This window comes from Lachancea thermotolerans, assembly GCF_000142805.1.
Source record: "Lachancea thermotolerans CBS 6340 chromosome B complete sequence".
In the NCBI taxonomy this organism is placed as follows: Eukaryota; Fungi; Ascomycota; class Saccharomycetes; order Saccharomycetales; family Saccharomycetaceae; genus Lachancea; species Lachancea thermotolerans.
The window spans coordinates 687160-702685 of record NC_013078.1 but is presented as its reverse complement, the minus strand read 5'-3'; the positions used below and the strand labels follow the sequence as shown (position 1 = coordinate 702685).

Here is a 15526-nt window from a genome sequence, read left to right as displayed (position 1 = left end):
CAGTTGAGGCGCAATGGCGAGCATGCTTATAGCGGACGCACGCGCTGCGAAGAAGCACCCATGGAGAATGCTTTATTCGTATAATATGATATTATAGCGGGATTCGTAATATTTTATGCTTATGTAATGTGGGCTCGGCGGCTAATCTGCCACACCCGCCGCCAGGGTACTGGGCTCTTTGGACTCTTTGGGCTCTGTTTCGCTCTCTGAGTCGGACTGTCCAACCACAGCTAGGTCCAGTCCGCTAATGCGCTTGCTACTGGGCCGGGACGATGACGCGTCGCTGTGCGCGGCCTTGAGCGGTCGAGGTACGAACACCGCAGGCGTTGCGAGTCTTGATGTGGAGGGCGGCGACGAGTGCTTCGAGCTTCCCGCCTGCAGGTCGGCGCGCGCCTCTGCTCGAGCGTCTGTTCTCGCATTTGAATTTTTTGCCATCTCACGTAGGCGTTCCGCCGACTCATCTTTGCACAGGATCTCATGTACAACACCTGAGACCACAGGTGCTTCTTGCGGGTTCCTGGTCCTGGTACGCGCAAAGACGTGATACAGCGGAAAGTCTGTCCGGCTGTCGAAAGCTGTACGCACTTTTTCGCCGCCACAGCGCTGAACGAGCCACCTGAAGTGATCGCAGACTGCGGCCAGATTTACCAGGTGCTCGGCAGGCGCCATGGACATGCCCTCTATGCTTTGTGTTCTGCTTATCTCTTCGTAGCAAATCATGGGTATCAGGCTATCCGGCAGCTCCAGCAGCCAGCTCTGCAGCAGGCCAACGACGTCAGCTAGCGGTCTTGGTTTGCTCGCAAGAATGTTCGCCAAGCTGGCCGAATGACTGCCGTCGGTCTCTTTGAACTCAACAATGCACTCGCGGCGCAGTCGCGATACTCGCCTGAGGTCCAGGGGCAGCTGCCAAGCTTGCAAAACTTCGAGCGCGTCGCATCCCCACAGGTACTCAAGAAGGATGTGCAGTATAATGGCGACACCAAGCTCGTTCGTGGGAAATTCTTGCAAGTCGGCATGGAACATTGCAACCCCTGTTAGTTCCCCTAGCTGGTTATGCTTTGCGAAGACTACCCCAGGCTGCGGGACGTAGTGGCCGACAATTCCGTAGTTCGCTCTATAAATACGTCTGATTTCCTGGTCAGCGCCAACTGGCGTCAGGCTCGACTGCGTCGAAAGTGCTTCTTTCAAAAGCGAGGAGAACTGTAGTGAGGCTTTATTGAGGATTTGGATCTTATGACGCAGCATTTTGTGGTACTGGTTCATGCACTTCTGTAGCTCGAGTTCTAGCTGCGTGCGCCAGTAATCTAAATTCTGGCACTCTTGAAAAAAGTGATCTTCGCGATCAACAAGTTCACGCTGCCGTAATCCGAGCTCTTCGGTGGTCTCTATCTGCTCGGATGATCCACTTGATCTTCCGATCTTCTTAAACAGCCCATTGAAGACATCTGCCCGCCTCAATGGCTTTTCTTCGGCCGGCCTGATGACCGGGCTCGAATTTTCACCCCAAACATAGTATCCATCTCTCGCAAAGCTGACTTTGGCCCCTAGTATACCGTTGTATGGAGAAATTATCTCGTTGTTTATTAGAGTTTGTCCCAGGCGTTCCAAGTTGTAAAGGGACGCGTCCATGCGAGGCTCGATCCTCTTGAGAGATTCGAATAAAGCTGAGCTAGAAAAGTATTCATTGGAGACACCCGGTATGTAGATAAGTCGCTTGGAAGTTTTGGTCAGCTTTTTGAGTTTATTGCAGAATCCAAAGAAACTTTCTTCGCTAGAAAACGAAAGTTTAGCATCCAGCGTCAACGGGAACTGAATACTGGACTCATTCGCGTAATCTCTTTCTTCTTCTGAGCTCAAAGGCGTTTCTTCGCTGCGAAGCAATGGCTTTTGAGACGCCTCTCTAATTCGTTGCGCTCTTGTTGTCACATCAACTCGAGCGCGTTTCGCAAGCGACAGATGCTTGCTGTAAAGCCCATAGTTTTTCTCGATAAGCTCCTTACTCTCTTGCTGGTATTCTTCGAATTCAAACAACAGCGCTTGCAATTGTGATAGACAAGCAGTTTCGAGGTTGGATCGGTTCGCAATCTGCAACTTTTCAAGAATTTCAGCCAAGAGACCCTTTCTCTGCTGCTTGAGTTTATTGCACAAAGACTCATCCGTATCGCTCGGTATAGAGCGCACTAAGCTGTCTAGCGATTTTATGGCGGGGCTAACAGTTTTGTTGTCGAACGTTTCTACATCTTCGATAAATTCTTGCAGTTCAGAAACATCGTTGTCAATATTGCCAAGCAGAACTGCAATTCCGCTAGTGTAGTCTTCTGACCAGAATGTAGCCCGCGAAGCTTCGGTGGTCATGGGCTGAACTTTTTCAACGATTGATGCTTCTTGCACTGTTGTTTATTGTTTTCGTGGGATCGCATCACATTGAATTTTTAAACTTGCGACAGAATCTCAGATTAGGCCCCACAAATACCCCAAATAAAATAAGTAGAAACAAAGAACCACGTAACTTGAGGTCTTACCTTTGAGGTTTCGTCAGTTAATTATGCAAATGCAGAACTTTTATACATTATAGAGCGCTTGTAATAAAAGGCTACACCACAAGCCTGCCTCTGTTGGGATCTATATCGTAACCAAAGACACGGGCGGCTGAGTAGAAGTAAGCCCTGATTGAATCAATGACCACACGGACTAAGCCAGTGGCTTTCTTGCGGAATCTAGGAGAGTTGGCGTCCGCACTGTCCGACTTCTTTGCAAGGCCCGCGGTAGTCGTAGGCAACACGTTGTCACCTGCTGAAAGTGAGACGAATAACGCAAATGGCACAAACCATACACAGATGCCAAAGAAGGAAGCAACTTCCGTGAAACTTGCGCGCCTCCGTGGGATGTAATTAGGGTCGTAGCGGAACTGAGGAGGCACTTCCGTGTCATTGAAATGTTTGAACCAAAAGTAGTGATTCAAAGCCACCAGTACACAGCTGGCGAGTAGTGTGGGGCTCTTTAGCGAGATGAAAGGGAAGTGTTTAAGATTTTGCAAGTAGACCAAGTATGAAACAATCGAAAACACACTCAGCTTGAAAGGGAAGGAGTCCAAAATAAGCAAGAACACATAAAGGATAATGATCCCGTAGATGGCCCTTGTTAGGAACCTTTTTGTAGGCTCCGAGTGCTCCTCCACAAGTTCGCTAATGTAATACAAACCAGAGGCAATAGACAGTGTTAGGAATAAGAAACCCAACACAGTACCCGCATATGACAAAGCTTGAAGAATCATAGTGGCTTCTGCTGACCTGCTTTACATTCGTGAAATGGAATTCGTTCAGTCTCAGTGTATCAATAATTTTGATGAACTTTGTCATGCGTACTAAATGATCCGCAGTAAAGGGTACTCAGTAAAATCTTGAACCGCAACATGAGATTTGCCAGAACGCTGAAACGCTCATTTCTCTCAACCGGTTGACACTGTCTCATATTAGGGTCCGCTTTCATCTCTTGCCGCTTTTATGGGTTCTCACAAAAAAAAATTGCCCCCTGCCAGAATTGAACTAGCGACCTTTGCATTACAAGTGCAACGCTCTACCACTAAGCTAAGGAGGCAACCTTTGATGTGGGAAACTTACAGACGATATATGAGTCTTTATTTAATTACCACAAACGGCACTAACTACAAGCCTGTGAAGTTCTCGACAGGAGTTTTACGTTGATTGCAGTTAAATTATACAAGTCTATCAACCCATGATATATCGACGTTGTTGTCATCCAAAATATCCTGATACTCGTTACTGGCTCCAAAGAGCTCCCTTGTGAGCTTGTCCATGTTCGGAACTTGCCCGTTGCTTAAACTGATGTCAAGGATAGCAGTGCTGATGGTTTGAAACACATCTGCACACTTAGCCGCGAAAACCCATTTTTCACCAAAATGCTGCAATATTTCCACACACTGCTGAATCTCAATCTTGCTTTCGATGAGGTCAATGCTCCATTGACACAGACAATAAAGCATGGTGTTGCAAATAGTAAGGGTTCTAAAAAGAGTGATCCAGTTTAGAGGCTGAAGCTTTTTCTTGTATAATGTGTAAGTGTGTTTCAGCGCCTGGAGACAGAAGTCGCCCAGTATCGATAACGACTCCATGGGAGGCTTTGGAATTAATGCAGAAGGTCGGTACAGCATGATTTGCAGTTGAGCATACCGCATGGCTAACCAAATGTCCGAAGTGTGGAATGATATACACGAGCTGGCTTTACTCGGAAAGGAAGCGGAATTGGCAACCCTAATTTTTTCTCGTTCCCGCTCGTAGAGGGTATCCAGCTGGTGTCTTAAGTCATCTATGATACATTGCTTTTCATCTGAGGAAAGCTTCTGTTTGCCAGCCCCCACGCTGTGGACCTTTTTGTATATCGTGCCACCCATCTTTCGAAGCGAGATCATCATTATTGTAACTTCGATGTCTTCGGCTTCCTCAGCGTACAGGGCGCGCGGCAGCGGAACACTGATGTCGTCATCGTCTATTGCTGAAATTCTGCCCAAGGAGGTCGAGACTAGCCTCTCGAAGCTATAGAAGCTCCAGAAAGCCCTGTACCGCATTTCGACTTCAACTACCGTCATACTCTTCATTTTTCGTGCAGTTAGCGCCCTATGCAGCCCCAATCCTATAGTTAGTCTCATTATCACCCCGCTGATAGTCCATGAAGACACACCTTGGGGTTCGAAGAAAGAGTAAATTCCCAGTAAAAGGAGGCAAGTTATTGTATTCACATTCTGCTGGTGCATCACAGTGCAAAACTTCTTCATCGCAATGTAGGCAAAATGTTCACTCAAGTGCTCTTCGTTCTTGCTCAAAATGCCTGCTCGTTGTAAGGTGGTGCATCCAATGGCCATCACCATATAAAGCTCGAAAATGAAAGTACTGTCATACTTCTCGTCCATTTCCTTGAAATCTCTGATGGTGGAAACCTTGTTTAAAAACTCGATTTTGTTGAGAAGAGGGTACGATCTGTGATTATGTTTGAAATAGGCCGCTATGAAGCGGTCGTAGAGTGGGCGCTCGATATGCTTGAAGCTGCCATTAGGTTCCACCATCGGCGTGGTCCTGCCGCCCTTAAAGACTGCAGTGACGGTCTCTATCTGGATCGAAGAGGCCTTGATCGGGATCGAGTCCGGCTTGTGCAGCTCGTGTTCCAAAACGCCCTGGGCGTGGACCTGCGGTGGTGGACTAGCGTCGTTGATACCGGTTAGCATGCTGAGGATTGATGCTGGTTCTGAGGAGTTTACGCTCTCTCTTTCGGCGTCACTTTCAGCAAGCCCGTAAGTACGGCCTGGGTCGTTACTGTCGTATTCCTCGTCCGCGGTTTCGTAACGGCTTGCAGACTCTGAGCTGCGGCTACGCTTGTTTCCGGGCTGCAGAGACGTAGAGGTTTTCCGCCGTACCATTTCCAGTTCTCTTTTGGTTCTTCGCGGTGCTCTTCCGGGATATGTGCAGGTCTCTCCGGCTTTCGCGCAACTAACGCATACCGGCGACTCTTTGGAGCACCTCTTTTTCAGCTTCCGGCACCGTGAACAAGAGTAAGACTCATAGCGCTTCCCGTTATCGTTAATCTCTGTGCTAAGCCCATCCTCCATTTTGAGGTCTCATCGGCCTAAGTACTCAACTCATCTTGTTGATTTGGCATCTTTGGTCGAAGATGAATCCCAAGAACACTATATACGAGAAACACAAATCTAATATGAGAGGATTGAAGATAAGGATCTTATGGCTTCGTACAATAGAGGTTACGTAAACAGCGACATGTATTGGTTAGCACGTGAAGCATGAGGCAAAATAGCTCCGAATGGCCCGCAAACAGCTAGGTACTAAGTGGGGGGTACCCGTAACTTGTTGCTCTGAGGTATCGATGCCTCTTTTGAGGGCTGCTGAGTGTTTCAGAAAGCTGCTTCTTTCGAGTTCTTACAAGCATGGTGAACTTTTCATAGCCAGTGTTGTCCTGAGTGAGGTTTCCATGTTAGCCTTGGCGACTGTTGCTCACGGAAAAATGCACGTCGTGCAAATTGTGGACTCGAAAGCTTAGCAGGCCAGTTGTGTGTCTTGAGAAAGAAGCGCCCAAAAATATTTGCATTGACCCTTGAAGTTTTCCAAAGCAGAATTTTCCATCTGCGAGACCGTTCTAGGCGCGGTTGGTTCGTTTCTGCTTGTGTTACACGGTCTGAGCTTCTCAAGTGAAGTTTATTTTGCATTTCTTGAAGAGCACGACGTGCTCTTCAAGCATAAAGTGTACCCAAAGCCTCTTATACCCACAGTAGTCGACCTTTCCCAGCATGGGTATACCATAAAAGAATCTAGCTGCGGAAGGAGAATTAGCTTCGCTAGCCCTGTTTGCCGATTCTGAAGGCTTTTTTCAATACCGCTGATCACCTTCAATCTGGGGCACTCCGGGAGTTTTATAAAACTCCGTCAACCTGTGATAGCGCTGCGAATTTTCAATGGGTCAACCTGAGGGAGGAGCTTCAAATCCACTAATGAGTTCTGTTACGGGCAAAGGGGTCTTCCGGCCGCGAAAGTTGACATGCTATGTGCCCACTGTTGGTTTTTAGGATGTGCTTCAGAGCCCGCTGGCGCATTCTTTGCTGCTTGCCTCAGAGGTGGAAAAACAAGAGGTCGTTTGAGAGGTTGAAAGACAGCACAAGGCGGGCACACTCTATGTATTTCTCAGAATGCATCATCGGTAGCATAAATTAGGACAAGACACCGTGGAAGGGATCTTTAGGGCATAAGTTTTGAAATATAGCGAACAATGGCGCACTCTTGATACGCATTTTAAAACATGGGAAGAGGGGGGGGGGGGAGGCCAGCCTTGTCGGTTTGTATAGTTTCCAAATTATTATTAGAGCCTATAGGGCTGGTTTTGTTCCCTGAACTCTTTAGCGTTCTTGACCAGCAACTTTGTGCGTTCTTGTTTCATAGCACCGGTTTGGTAGCGTAAAGCTGCCATGCGCTCGTCCCAGCGCACAGGCTGGAAAGGGTCGTCGGCACTGTCGTGTGCATCGAGAAGAGCCTGAAGCTCTCGACAGTACTCGATATCTCTGGGGGTGATTAATGAGTGATAGTTCTTCGATGAATTTGCTGCGTCGCTTGGCGACTCACCTGACAACGCTGCTTGTCCACCGGAAGGAGGAACTTCCAACTCGCCTTTGAAAACTTTGACCATTACTGCGGCCTGCAGCTCAGCGAGCGGGAATGGAACTACGTTTTTGCATAGCAGTGAAAATGCCAAGGTGGGGTCTTCGGTGAACGCGAGCTGTTCCCACACGTTATAGAGTCTCCGCGCAGGTTTGGAGTCGCAGTCGGCTCCCAAAATTAGTGGTCGGTAGCTACGTAAGAATGGCAAGTCATACATGTAGCCTGTAGCCCAAATAATGTAGTCGATATGTGTCAGGATACTCCCGTCTTGTAGTCGAACCGAGCGCTCATGGGCATAGTCCAGCTCCGAGATAGTGGTAACGGCTGTCACCGCGGTATTTGCCTCCCAATTCGTTTTAGAGATGTCAGTAACACTATGGAACACATGATTAGCAGTTGTGCTCACCTGGTTCGTGATGTCAGAGCCGGAGCTGCCGTTGCCGACCACTAAAACGTTTTTCCCGCGGCAAAACTTACAAGATTCAAAGCCCTTGGAATGAAGAATACTCATAGGGTCTTGCGAGATCCACTGCTCTAACCCTGGGAGATGCCAAGGGATGTAAGGGACATCAAAATGTCCGTTGGCAACCACGACGTAGTCGACAGCCTGTAACGAGTGCTTGGCGTATATATGCCATGAGCCGTTGATCTTCTCTAGCCGTTCCACATTACACCCTAGCCTGACATCGACGCGCGAATTAGGCTCGATAAACGTATGGAAATATGCTTGTAAGTAATCCTCGACATGCGTTCTATTGGGGAATGTAGGGGCAGTTTCAGGGAACGGGAACCCACTGAACTGCATGATTTCCTTGCACAAGTTGGTTTCCAGCTCGTCATACATGGCTGTGTCCTTGTGAGGCGCATTGGGTGGGTAGTACCACACTCCACCGACATTCTGACTCCGTTCATAGAGCACTATATCGAAGTTGGAATTGGCTAGAAAGACCCTTGCGGCTGCCAGGCCGCCTGGTCCTGCCCCAATTATCGCTACTTTCTCAACGCTTCTTGTCATCTATAGGTGATATCAGCGGAAATAGTTGTGCTTGTTTGCTCGTTTGTTCGACATTTCATTTGTTCAAACTAATTAAAGGTAAGTCTCAGGTTGATACCCCTGTGACAAGTTTTGCTAATAAAATCCAGTGTACTGCTATCCATCGCTATATAGAAGCTTACAGGCTTGCGGACTCAGTGGCATGCCAAGGAGTTGTGGGCAAGCCCCTCCGTAAGGTGTCCCCAGGAATAGTGGCCCCAGGCAGCGCCCGCGACGACGGCTAACATCAACCACCCGTTGAAGGTCATGAATACCAGCATCAGCATGAACGAAAAGCCAACCTGAGCACCATACCAGCTGGCGCTCTTCATTTTCGCGGCTTTGGTGTGGCTCAAATTCGCCGCGCCCGCCGCCCGGCTGGCGGTGGACTTTGCACTGTAGTACTTCATGTACTCATACAGGTAGGCGGATGCGGCGACCACGATCATGCTGAGCAGCAGATGTGGTAGCGTACGAATATGCCACCATTTGAACACGACACAGGTGTTTTTGTAGTTCCACGTAAAGAGCATGTTCATGGAGCACATGTCATCATGTCCCATGTCGCCATGTCCCATGTCACCGTGGTCCATCATTGAGTGTTCCATCTTTGAGTGCCCTATAGTTGGGAATGCAACCTCTAACGTGAACCTGAAGAAACGTGGTCCCTGGAGAGCCAGATATCGAACCCAACTTATATAAAATTATATGCTCACGGTTAGGACGCACTGTAAACGGTTCATATCGTTAACAGAACAAACAGCATCAAAAATAATAAACAAAATAGATCACTGAGAAATCACGTATATTTTCGTTAAAACTTTAAATTCATAATCTGTATAATTTCAAGGGTTCAGGCCGCTTGAAAAACTTACAAGTTTTGACCGTTGTGGAACTTCTTACCAGCGAAGACAGCCTTGGAGCCCAACTCTTCCTCAATTCTCAACAATTGGTTCAACTTGGCCAATCTCTCAGATCTGGCTGGAGCACCAGTCTTGATTTGACCGGTTCTCAAACCAACAACCAAGTCGGCAATGAAGGTGTCCTCAGTCTCACCAGATCTGTGGGAGACCATGACACCCCAGCCAGCGGCGAAAGAGTCCTGAGCAGCCTCAATGGACTCGGACAAAGAACCGATCTGGTTGACCTTCAACAACAAAGCGTCGGCGGCCTTCTTCTCGATGGCGGTCTTGATTCTTAGAGGGTTGGTGACAGTCAAGTCGTCGGCAACAATCTGGATGCCGGCGGTCTTGTAGTAGTGAGACCAAGCCTCCCAGTCGTCCTCAGCGAATGGGTCCTCAATGGAGACAATTGGGTACTTGGAGACCAAAGAAGCGTACATCTCGGCCATCTGCTTACCAGTCAACCACTTGGACTTGTCAGAGTCTGGGTTCTTGAAGTCCAAGTCGTATAGACCGTCCTTGTAGAACTCGGAGGAAGCAGAGTCCAAACCGATGCTGATCTTACCCTCGTAACCGGCGGCCTTGATGGCGTCGACAATCAAGTCCAAAGCCTCCTCGGCAGTCTGGATGTTTGGAGCAACACCACCCTCGTCACCGACGTTACCGGCGGAAGGACCGTATCTCTTCTTGGTCAAAGACTTCAAGTTGTGGTAGACCTCGGAACCCATTCTCATGGCCTCGGAGAAAGACTCAGCACCAGTTGGGGCGATCATGAACTCTTGCAGAGCCAAAGCACCACCAGCGTGGGAACCACCGTTCAAGACGTTCAAGAATGGAACTGGCAAAACGTAAGAGTCCTGCTTGGAGTTGGACAAGTCAGCCAAGTGCTTGTACAATGGGACGTTCTTCTCAGCGGCAGCGGCCTTGGCAGCAGCCATGGAGACACCCAAGACGGCGTTAGCACCCAACTTAGACTTGTTTGGGGTACCGTCCAAAGACAACAATAGCTCGTCAACAGCCTTCTGGTTCTTGACGTCGACGTTGGCCTTGACCAAAGCTGGGGCGATGACGCTGTTGACGTTGTCAACAGCCTTCAAGACACCCTTACCCAACCACTTGGACTTGTCACCGTCTCTCAACTCGATGGCCTCGTAGGCACCGGTGGAAGCACCAGATGGGACAATGGATCTGAAAGTACCCTTCTCGGTGGTCAACTCAACCTCGACGGTTGGGTTACCACGGGAGTCGTAGACTTGTCTAGCGTGAACCTTGGAGATAGCCATTTCTGATGTTTTAATATGTGCTGTGGAAAATGAGATTATTCCTGGAGAGAGAGGAAAAGAAGAAAACAAAATCTATCTATTTTTTTACCATCTCGTATCTCTTCCAGCCTTATATATCAATTTTTCCTCTCCGCCACTTCGTCTTTGCACACAACCACACCACATCATCGTCACCTTCACTGTCGGCACCACATCGACCACCACCATCACCATCATCATCCCAGCCATAACCACCACGTTCTCCCGGGTTCTTCGACCTCGTCTGCCTCCCGTACGCAGCTGAGCTATAGACGCCCTGATCCGGCTTCCACTATGCTGTCCTCAGGGGAAGCCGAGCTCACCCTCACAGGAAGCTGGCTTCATCAGCTAGCGCAGAAAAAAATGGAAGACACATTGCCACGTACCAGAAAAAAAAAATTACCACGGTGGGAACACCGCCACGCGCGGGAAGCGTAAGTTTGGCAGCTGGGAACTTAGGAGCGCTGTAGCACGGCTCTTGCCGTGGCAGTGTGATGCTGTTCCGGACTTTTTAGTGGAGGGGGGACATTCCTTCCGGATGGCGTGGTTGACGTTGCGGCGGCGATTAGACAATCCCGCGAGCCCACGAGCCCTACCCGAGCAGGGCTCGCGATAGAGTCCTCTCCTGCTTTCGCCAGGCTTGCCGTACTGTGAGCGTACTGGGTGGGCTGGCTTCCTGTGAGCAGCGCGGGCTTCCTCGAGCTAGCGGAAGCTGGCTCAGGAGGCACGTAGCGCACGGCACACGGCGATGACATAAGCCAGGAAAGGACAGGCACGTGATTAAAGCGTGATGCGCATGATGTACATCACGTGACTATATCGTTTAGCCGCTCTGCCAGCGCTAGGAGTGGGTTGACGCCGAAACGAGAGGAGCCGTGGTCACCGTAGTAGCGCACCCCCTCCGCGAAGGCCGCGCTGAGCTGGCGAAAATGGTCCGAGACCACCGCGAGGTAGTTCTGCATTTCGCGCAGCTTCGCCAGCGCCGCGGCTTCGTCATAGTAGTGCTCGCCGCGCAGCTGTGCCTCGTAGCGTGTGTATAAACGTAGGTCCAGTAGGCACAGGGTCTTGCGCAGTGAGGTGACAAACTTGCAGAACTTGTGCACGCTGTCGGTGATCTGAACCAGCAGGCGCACCAGCGACGCGCTCGTGAGCAGCGAATGTGAGACGAGGTTTGCCAAAAACTGCTCCAGCTGCGCTTGGCACTGATGCAGGTCGAAGCCCGCCGCGTCATATGCATGCACACGTGGCTCCAGTGTTCGCCAACCGTCGTGCACCACGTCCTGCGTCGTGTACTCGAGCAGCAGCTTCATGAACTGGGACATGCGGTGGTGTACGACGCGACAACGGCGGATCCAGCGCGCCAAGTCGGGGCCGAAGCCTGTGTGCCTCCACACCTTGTTCTTGTTGATTTCGAACCAGGTGTTCTGCAGGATTTCGTTGTAGTAGTGAAGCAGTAGCATGTGACGCTGCATCATCTGGTACTGCATCACGCAGGTCTTGGAAACGACCGTGTTAAGCGGGAAAGGCACCAGCAGCTCGAACTGGAGATAATGAATGGAGTACTGAGAATCGGCGCGTGGACCGCCGCCCGCACCACTCGAGTCTTGCAGCTCAAGGTCGCGGAGGAGCATGTCCCGGAGATTCCCAAAGTCGCGCGCCTGCAGCAGGTCGACATTTCCCCTGTCTGCTGCAGCCTCGGAGGAAAACTGCTCGATGGTGCTGCTAAAGCTGCGCCTGTCAAGCTGCAGGTTCATTAGCGGTAGCACCAGGCTACCGCGTTCGGCACACCGCGCCTTCTGGTAATCCTCAAACAACCTGCGCAGCTTCGATTGGACGGTCTCATGCCTCGTCTTTGTGAGTTCCACAAGGGACCTGCAGAAGAAAGTCCGGAAGAACGTTGGGTTGTTGTGCATGAGGAAGTTGTGCTGCATCTCCTGCAGCACCCGAGGGAGGTTGTAGCCCTCGTACAGGAGCTTCCATACCAAATGATTTGCACGCGCATAGTGCGCGTCAACATACAGAGTGAGCTGTGTACCGTGTGGCAGCTCTTGCAGGCCATGCGAGGGTCCCAGGGGCAGTAAATTCTTCAAATCCTGCAGCTCACAACATGTGCGGAACAAGTGCAACGATTTCCCCGTCATAAGCACCTTGAATGCCACGTCGCCTTCGTTAAACTGCTCCAGGAGCCCGTCCTTGCGTATTACGTATCTCGTGTCCCACAACCGCTCACTGTTCAGTGCTGTAACAGCCACCTGGGCCTGCCCCTGCGAAGCTCGCGCGGTGTCTGCCACCATGAACTCGTCGTAAGGATCCTCTAAAGACCCGTTTGTTAGCCACTCTTCCAGCATGCTACAGTACTGCGCCGATATTTTGCGCAGCAGCCCCTGCAGGAACTCAACGTTACGCTGATCTCCCCAATTAGCTTTCAACTTGTCCTGCACCATCTGCAGAATAGCGCCTCCGCGCGCGTGTGCGCTAATGCGAGAGTCTGTCATAAATAGAAGGCCGCTGTGGTCAGTAGTCTCTTTTTCCATCTTCAGGTCTTTGATAAAGTTCTGGAAGTCGGCCTCATCACGGTCCATAAGCGCTCTGCGCGCCATCTCCTGGGATACGTCCTGCACCAATTCATACAGCAGCTGCATCTTGTAGACACAGCTTTTGCTTAGAAGCTGTCCTAGCTCGCGTATCCCAAATTCTGCGTTCGTCTTGAAGTCTTCTTCAGCCACGTCCACCAGGCACCTCATGTATTCATGCACCAAGAAAGCGCGTATTTCGCAGCACAGCCGGTGGAGCACCGCCCCGTACACGGGGTCACTGTACCGTTCTCCGAACTGTGTGAGGACCACAAACATTTTACCCAGCTTTACGATCCATTTCGCAAAGTTCTTGAGCGACAAGTCCATACTCTTCGCGATCTTGAAGTCGGGTCCTCGAATCTCATCCCCTTCCATCCCTGTCTGGGGCTCATAGCTGTTATTGTACCGAATGTACACGCCCTCGAGTCCTACCAGCACGAATAACAAGTCTCGCACTACCAATGACTCCTGAACCCTCTGGCTCTTGATCTGATCGAGCGGGTAAGACTTGACCTTCAAGTGTGCGTGTGTGAGTGGCTGATAGTTCACCAATCGTGACAAAAAGCTACTATTTGGGAAGCTCTCAAGCTCGCAAACATCATCCACGCCCCTGCGAACCTCCATTCGGCGTTAATCCGTTGCCAATGCTTGTTTAACTCAGTTCTTCTGAGTTTCCAACTGTTTTGGTTTACAAAGAATTGTATAGGCGCTTTCATATTTGTCGTTCCAAGTGCCAACTTCTGATCTGGATCAAAAATGCTTGATCCAACGGTCAAACACCGCGATTGATACGCGTAAACTAAAACATCTATTGGCCTCCTGAACACTACTACAAGTGGCACACCCCGAGATAAACAGTATTGAAAAGTGACAAAAAAAATGGAAGAGAACAGAAGCTTTTACAGTCCACTAGACCGCTCACAAATAGCGTTCATCCCAGCAGATCTAGAATCCATCAGCGAGAATGATCCCTCGGTCGAACCATCACCAGGACTGCCTAGGTTGAGCGGGGACTCTCACATTTTCAAGGAGTCGTTCAGAGACTCTTATGTGCCCTCAGTAACATCGCAAAGTATTTTCAGCGAGGCACATCCCCCCAGCTCACTGAGCTCTGTGGACGAGCTGGACCGCCTTTCTAGCCTCTCAAGCGGATCCTCATGTGGTACCAACATGAGTTACGCGGCTCGCTACAAGATTGTGCTAAAACTTACATCGCGTGAGATCAAGCTGATCCGCGAATCTTGGTCGATGATGCTGAACGACGAGCTTTCTGGCGATAACTTGCGCACGTTTATTCGGAAGATAGTACACGAGATAGGTGGACTGCCTTGGGTTCGTGCATCAGGCCGAAGGACCCGCAACAACTCCCAAAACACGTCCTTATCCGCTAATTCGTCCGCGTCTTCCCCGGGCAGCGGGTCTCCTCCCTCCCCCAAGCACGCCTCCGCAATTCCAACAGGCAATACCGGCGCCTTTGCTAGCTCCATTTTCTGTCAGCAGTTCTATGGAAACTTGCTTTATATGGCTCCCAGCATCGAGGCAATGTTTCCCTCTATCCGCCACCAGGCCGTATCATTCGCGGGCGTTTTGACTATGACTGTTAACAATCTCGATAACCTCTCCGCTTTGGAGGCTTACCTATGCGCACTGGGGAAGCGCCACGCGCGCATTCTCTCCATCGAGCCTCCACACTTTGAGCTCATGGGGCTCGCCTTCCTAAAAACCATCAAGGAACGCTTTGGCGTTCACTGTACTCTAGAGCTTGAGGAAACATGGTCCAGACTCTACAGTTATTTGGCAAACAGCATCCTGCAGTTCGGGATTGATCCGGTGTTAAAAATCGATGCTCTGAAAAACGAAATGATATTCCCTGTACTTGATGTCACAAAAGGTCTCCCAAGCACAAAGAGCATGTTCCAGCCCTTGCAACCATCCGCCCTCAATGCACATGCGCTAGCAACTCAAAAGCTTCGGAACAACTCCAGGCCCGAAAACATATCACCACTCACAAAGCCTCCCATCTCTAGCAAGAAAAGTCTTCCCATTTCCACATCAAACCGAAACATTTCGGGCTCTGCTCTGCCACAACAACACAAGAAAGAACAGCAAAAACCAAAACCACTCGGCGCGAGTGCATTGAAGCGCGACAGTGACAAAGACTGCGTCATTATGTAAATGCAAATATCTCACCTGCTGGCCACATTTAATCTAATTCGAGACATAGTAGTATTCACTGCGCCAAAGACTTCGCTCAACATAACTGAGCGCTCTCTATTGATATATTCATTTATTCATGTTTATTCTTGTATCTTATTTGTTTAATACTACCCGGCCAGCTTGCCCGCGATCACGAAAAATATCGAACTTTCATCGCGTCAAAATGTTAGAGTAACATGGATCTTAAGCAGAGCTCGACAAAGTCAAAAGGCTCAACCGGTTTATAGTGCCAGATAGCTTACTGCTTGCATCGACCTCCTTTCACCAAAAGCGCGGCGAATTTCCTTGGTGACGAACAGGTTGTGGGCTCACAGTTTTCATC

General features: G+C 49.9%; 8 protein-coding genes and 1 non-coding gene across 9 annotated transcripts; 1 reads left to right on the top strand and 8 right to left on the bottom strand.

Moving 5' to 3' along the window:
• Positions 1-141: 141 nt before the first annotated feature.
• Positions 142-2355, bottom strand: RGD3 (Rgd3p; the record flags this gene model as incomplete). Its single annotated transcript, XM_002552117.1, has 1 exon — positions 142-2355. The coding sequence occupies one exon, from the start codon at positions 2353-2355 to the stop codon at positions 142-144; it is 2214 nt and encodes a 737-aa protein (XP_002552163.1).
• Positions 2356-2593: 238 nt separating this feature from the next.
• SVP26 (Svp26p) lies at positions 2594-3274 on the bottom strand (the record flags this gene model as incomplete). Its single annotated transcript, XM_002552116.1, has 1 exon — positions 2594-3274. The coding sequence occupies one exon, from the start codon at positions 3272-3274 to the stop codon at positions 2594-2596; it is 681 nt and encodes a 226-aa protein (XP_002552162.1).
• Positions 3275-3525: 251 nt separating this feature from the next.
• KLTH0B08602r lies at positions 3526-3597 on the bottom strand. Its single transcript has one exon. It is a non-coding gene; the product is annotated as a tRNA-Thr (tRNA).
• A 118-nt stretch (positions 3598-3715) lies between these two features.
• On the bottom strand, positions 3716-5620 carry STB5 (Stb5p; the record flags this gene model as incomplete). Its single annotated transcript, XM_002552115.1, has 1 exon — positions 3716-5620. The coding sequence occupies one exon, from the start codon at positions 5618-5620 to the stop codon at positions 3716-3718; it is 1905 nt and encodes a 634-aa protein (XP_002552161.1).
• Positions 5621-6879: 1259 nt separating this feature from the next.
• Positions 6880-8190, bottom strand: FMO1 (N,N-dimethylaniline monooxygenase; the record flags this gene model as incomplete). Its single annotated transcript, XM_002552114.1, has 1 exon — positions 6880-8190. The coding sequence occupies one exon, from the start codon at positions 8188-8190 to the stop codon at positions 6880-6882; it is 1311 nt and encodes a 436-aa protein (XP_002552160.1).
• A 173-nt stretch (positions 8191-8363) lies between these two features.
• Positions 8364-8816, bottom strand: CTR2 (low-affinity Cu transporter; the record flags this gene model as incomplete). Its single annotated transcript, XM_002552113.1, has 1 exon — positions 8364-8816. One exon carries the CDS (start codon positions 8814-8816, stop codon positions 8364-8366), a length of 453 nt encoding a protein of 150 aa, XP_002552159.1.
• A 263-nt stretch (positions 8817-9079) lies between these two features.
• On the bottom strand, positions 9080-10393 carry KLTH0B08514g (phosphopyruvate hydratase ENO2; the record flags this gene model as incomplete). Its single annotated transcript, XM_002552112.1, has 1 exon — positions 9080-10393. One exon carries the CDS (start codon positions 10391-10393, stop codon positions 9080-9082), a length of 1314 nt encoding a protein of 437 aa, XP_002552158.1.
• Positions 10394-11217: 824 nt separating this feature from the next.
• On the bottom strand, positions 11218-13611 carry SPC97 (gamma-tubulin-complex subunit SPC97; the record flags this gene model as incomplete). The annotated part of the gene is made up of 1 exon (XM_002552111.1): positions 11218-13611. The coding sequence occupies one exon, from the start codon at positions 13609-13611 to the stop codon at positions 11218-11220; it is 2394 nt and encodes a 797-aa protein (XP_002552157.1).
• Positions 13612-13866: 255 nt separating this feature from the next.
• KLTH0B08470g (globin) lies at positions 13867-15162 on the top strand (the record flags this gene model as incomplete). The annotated part of the gene is made up of 1 exon (XM_002552110.1): positions 13867-15162. One exon carries the CDS (start codon positions 13867-13869, stop codon positions 15160-15162), a length of 1296 nt encoding a protein of 431 aa, XP_002552156.1.
• Between the last annotated feature and the right edge of the window lie 364 nt (positions 15163-15526).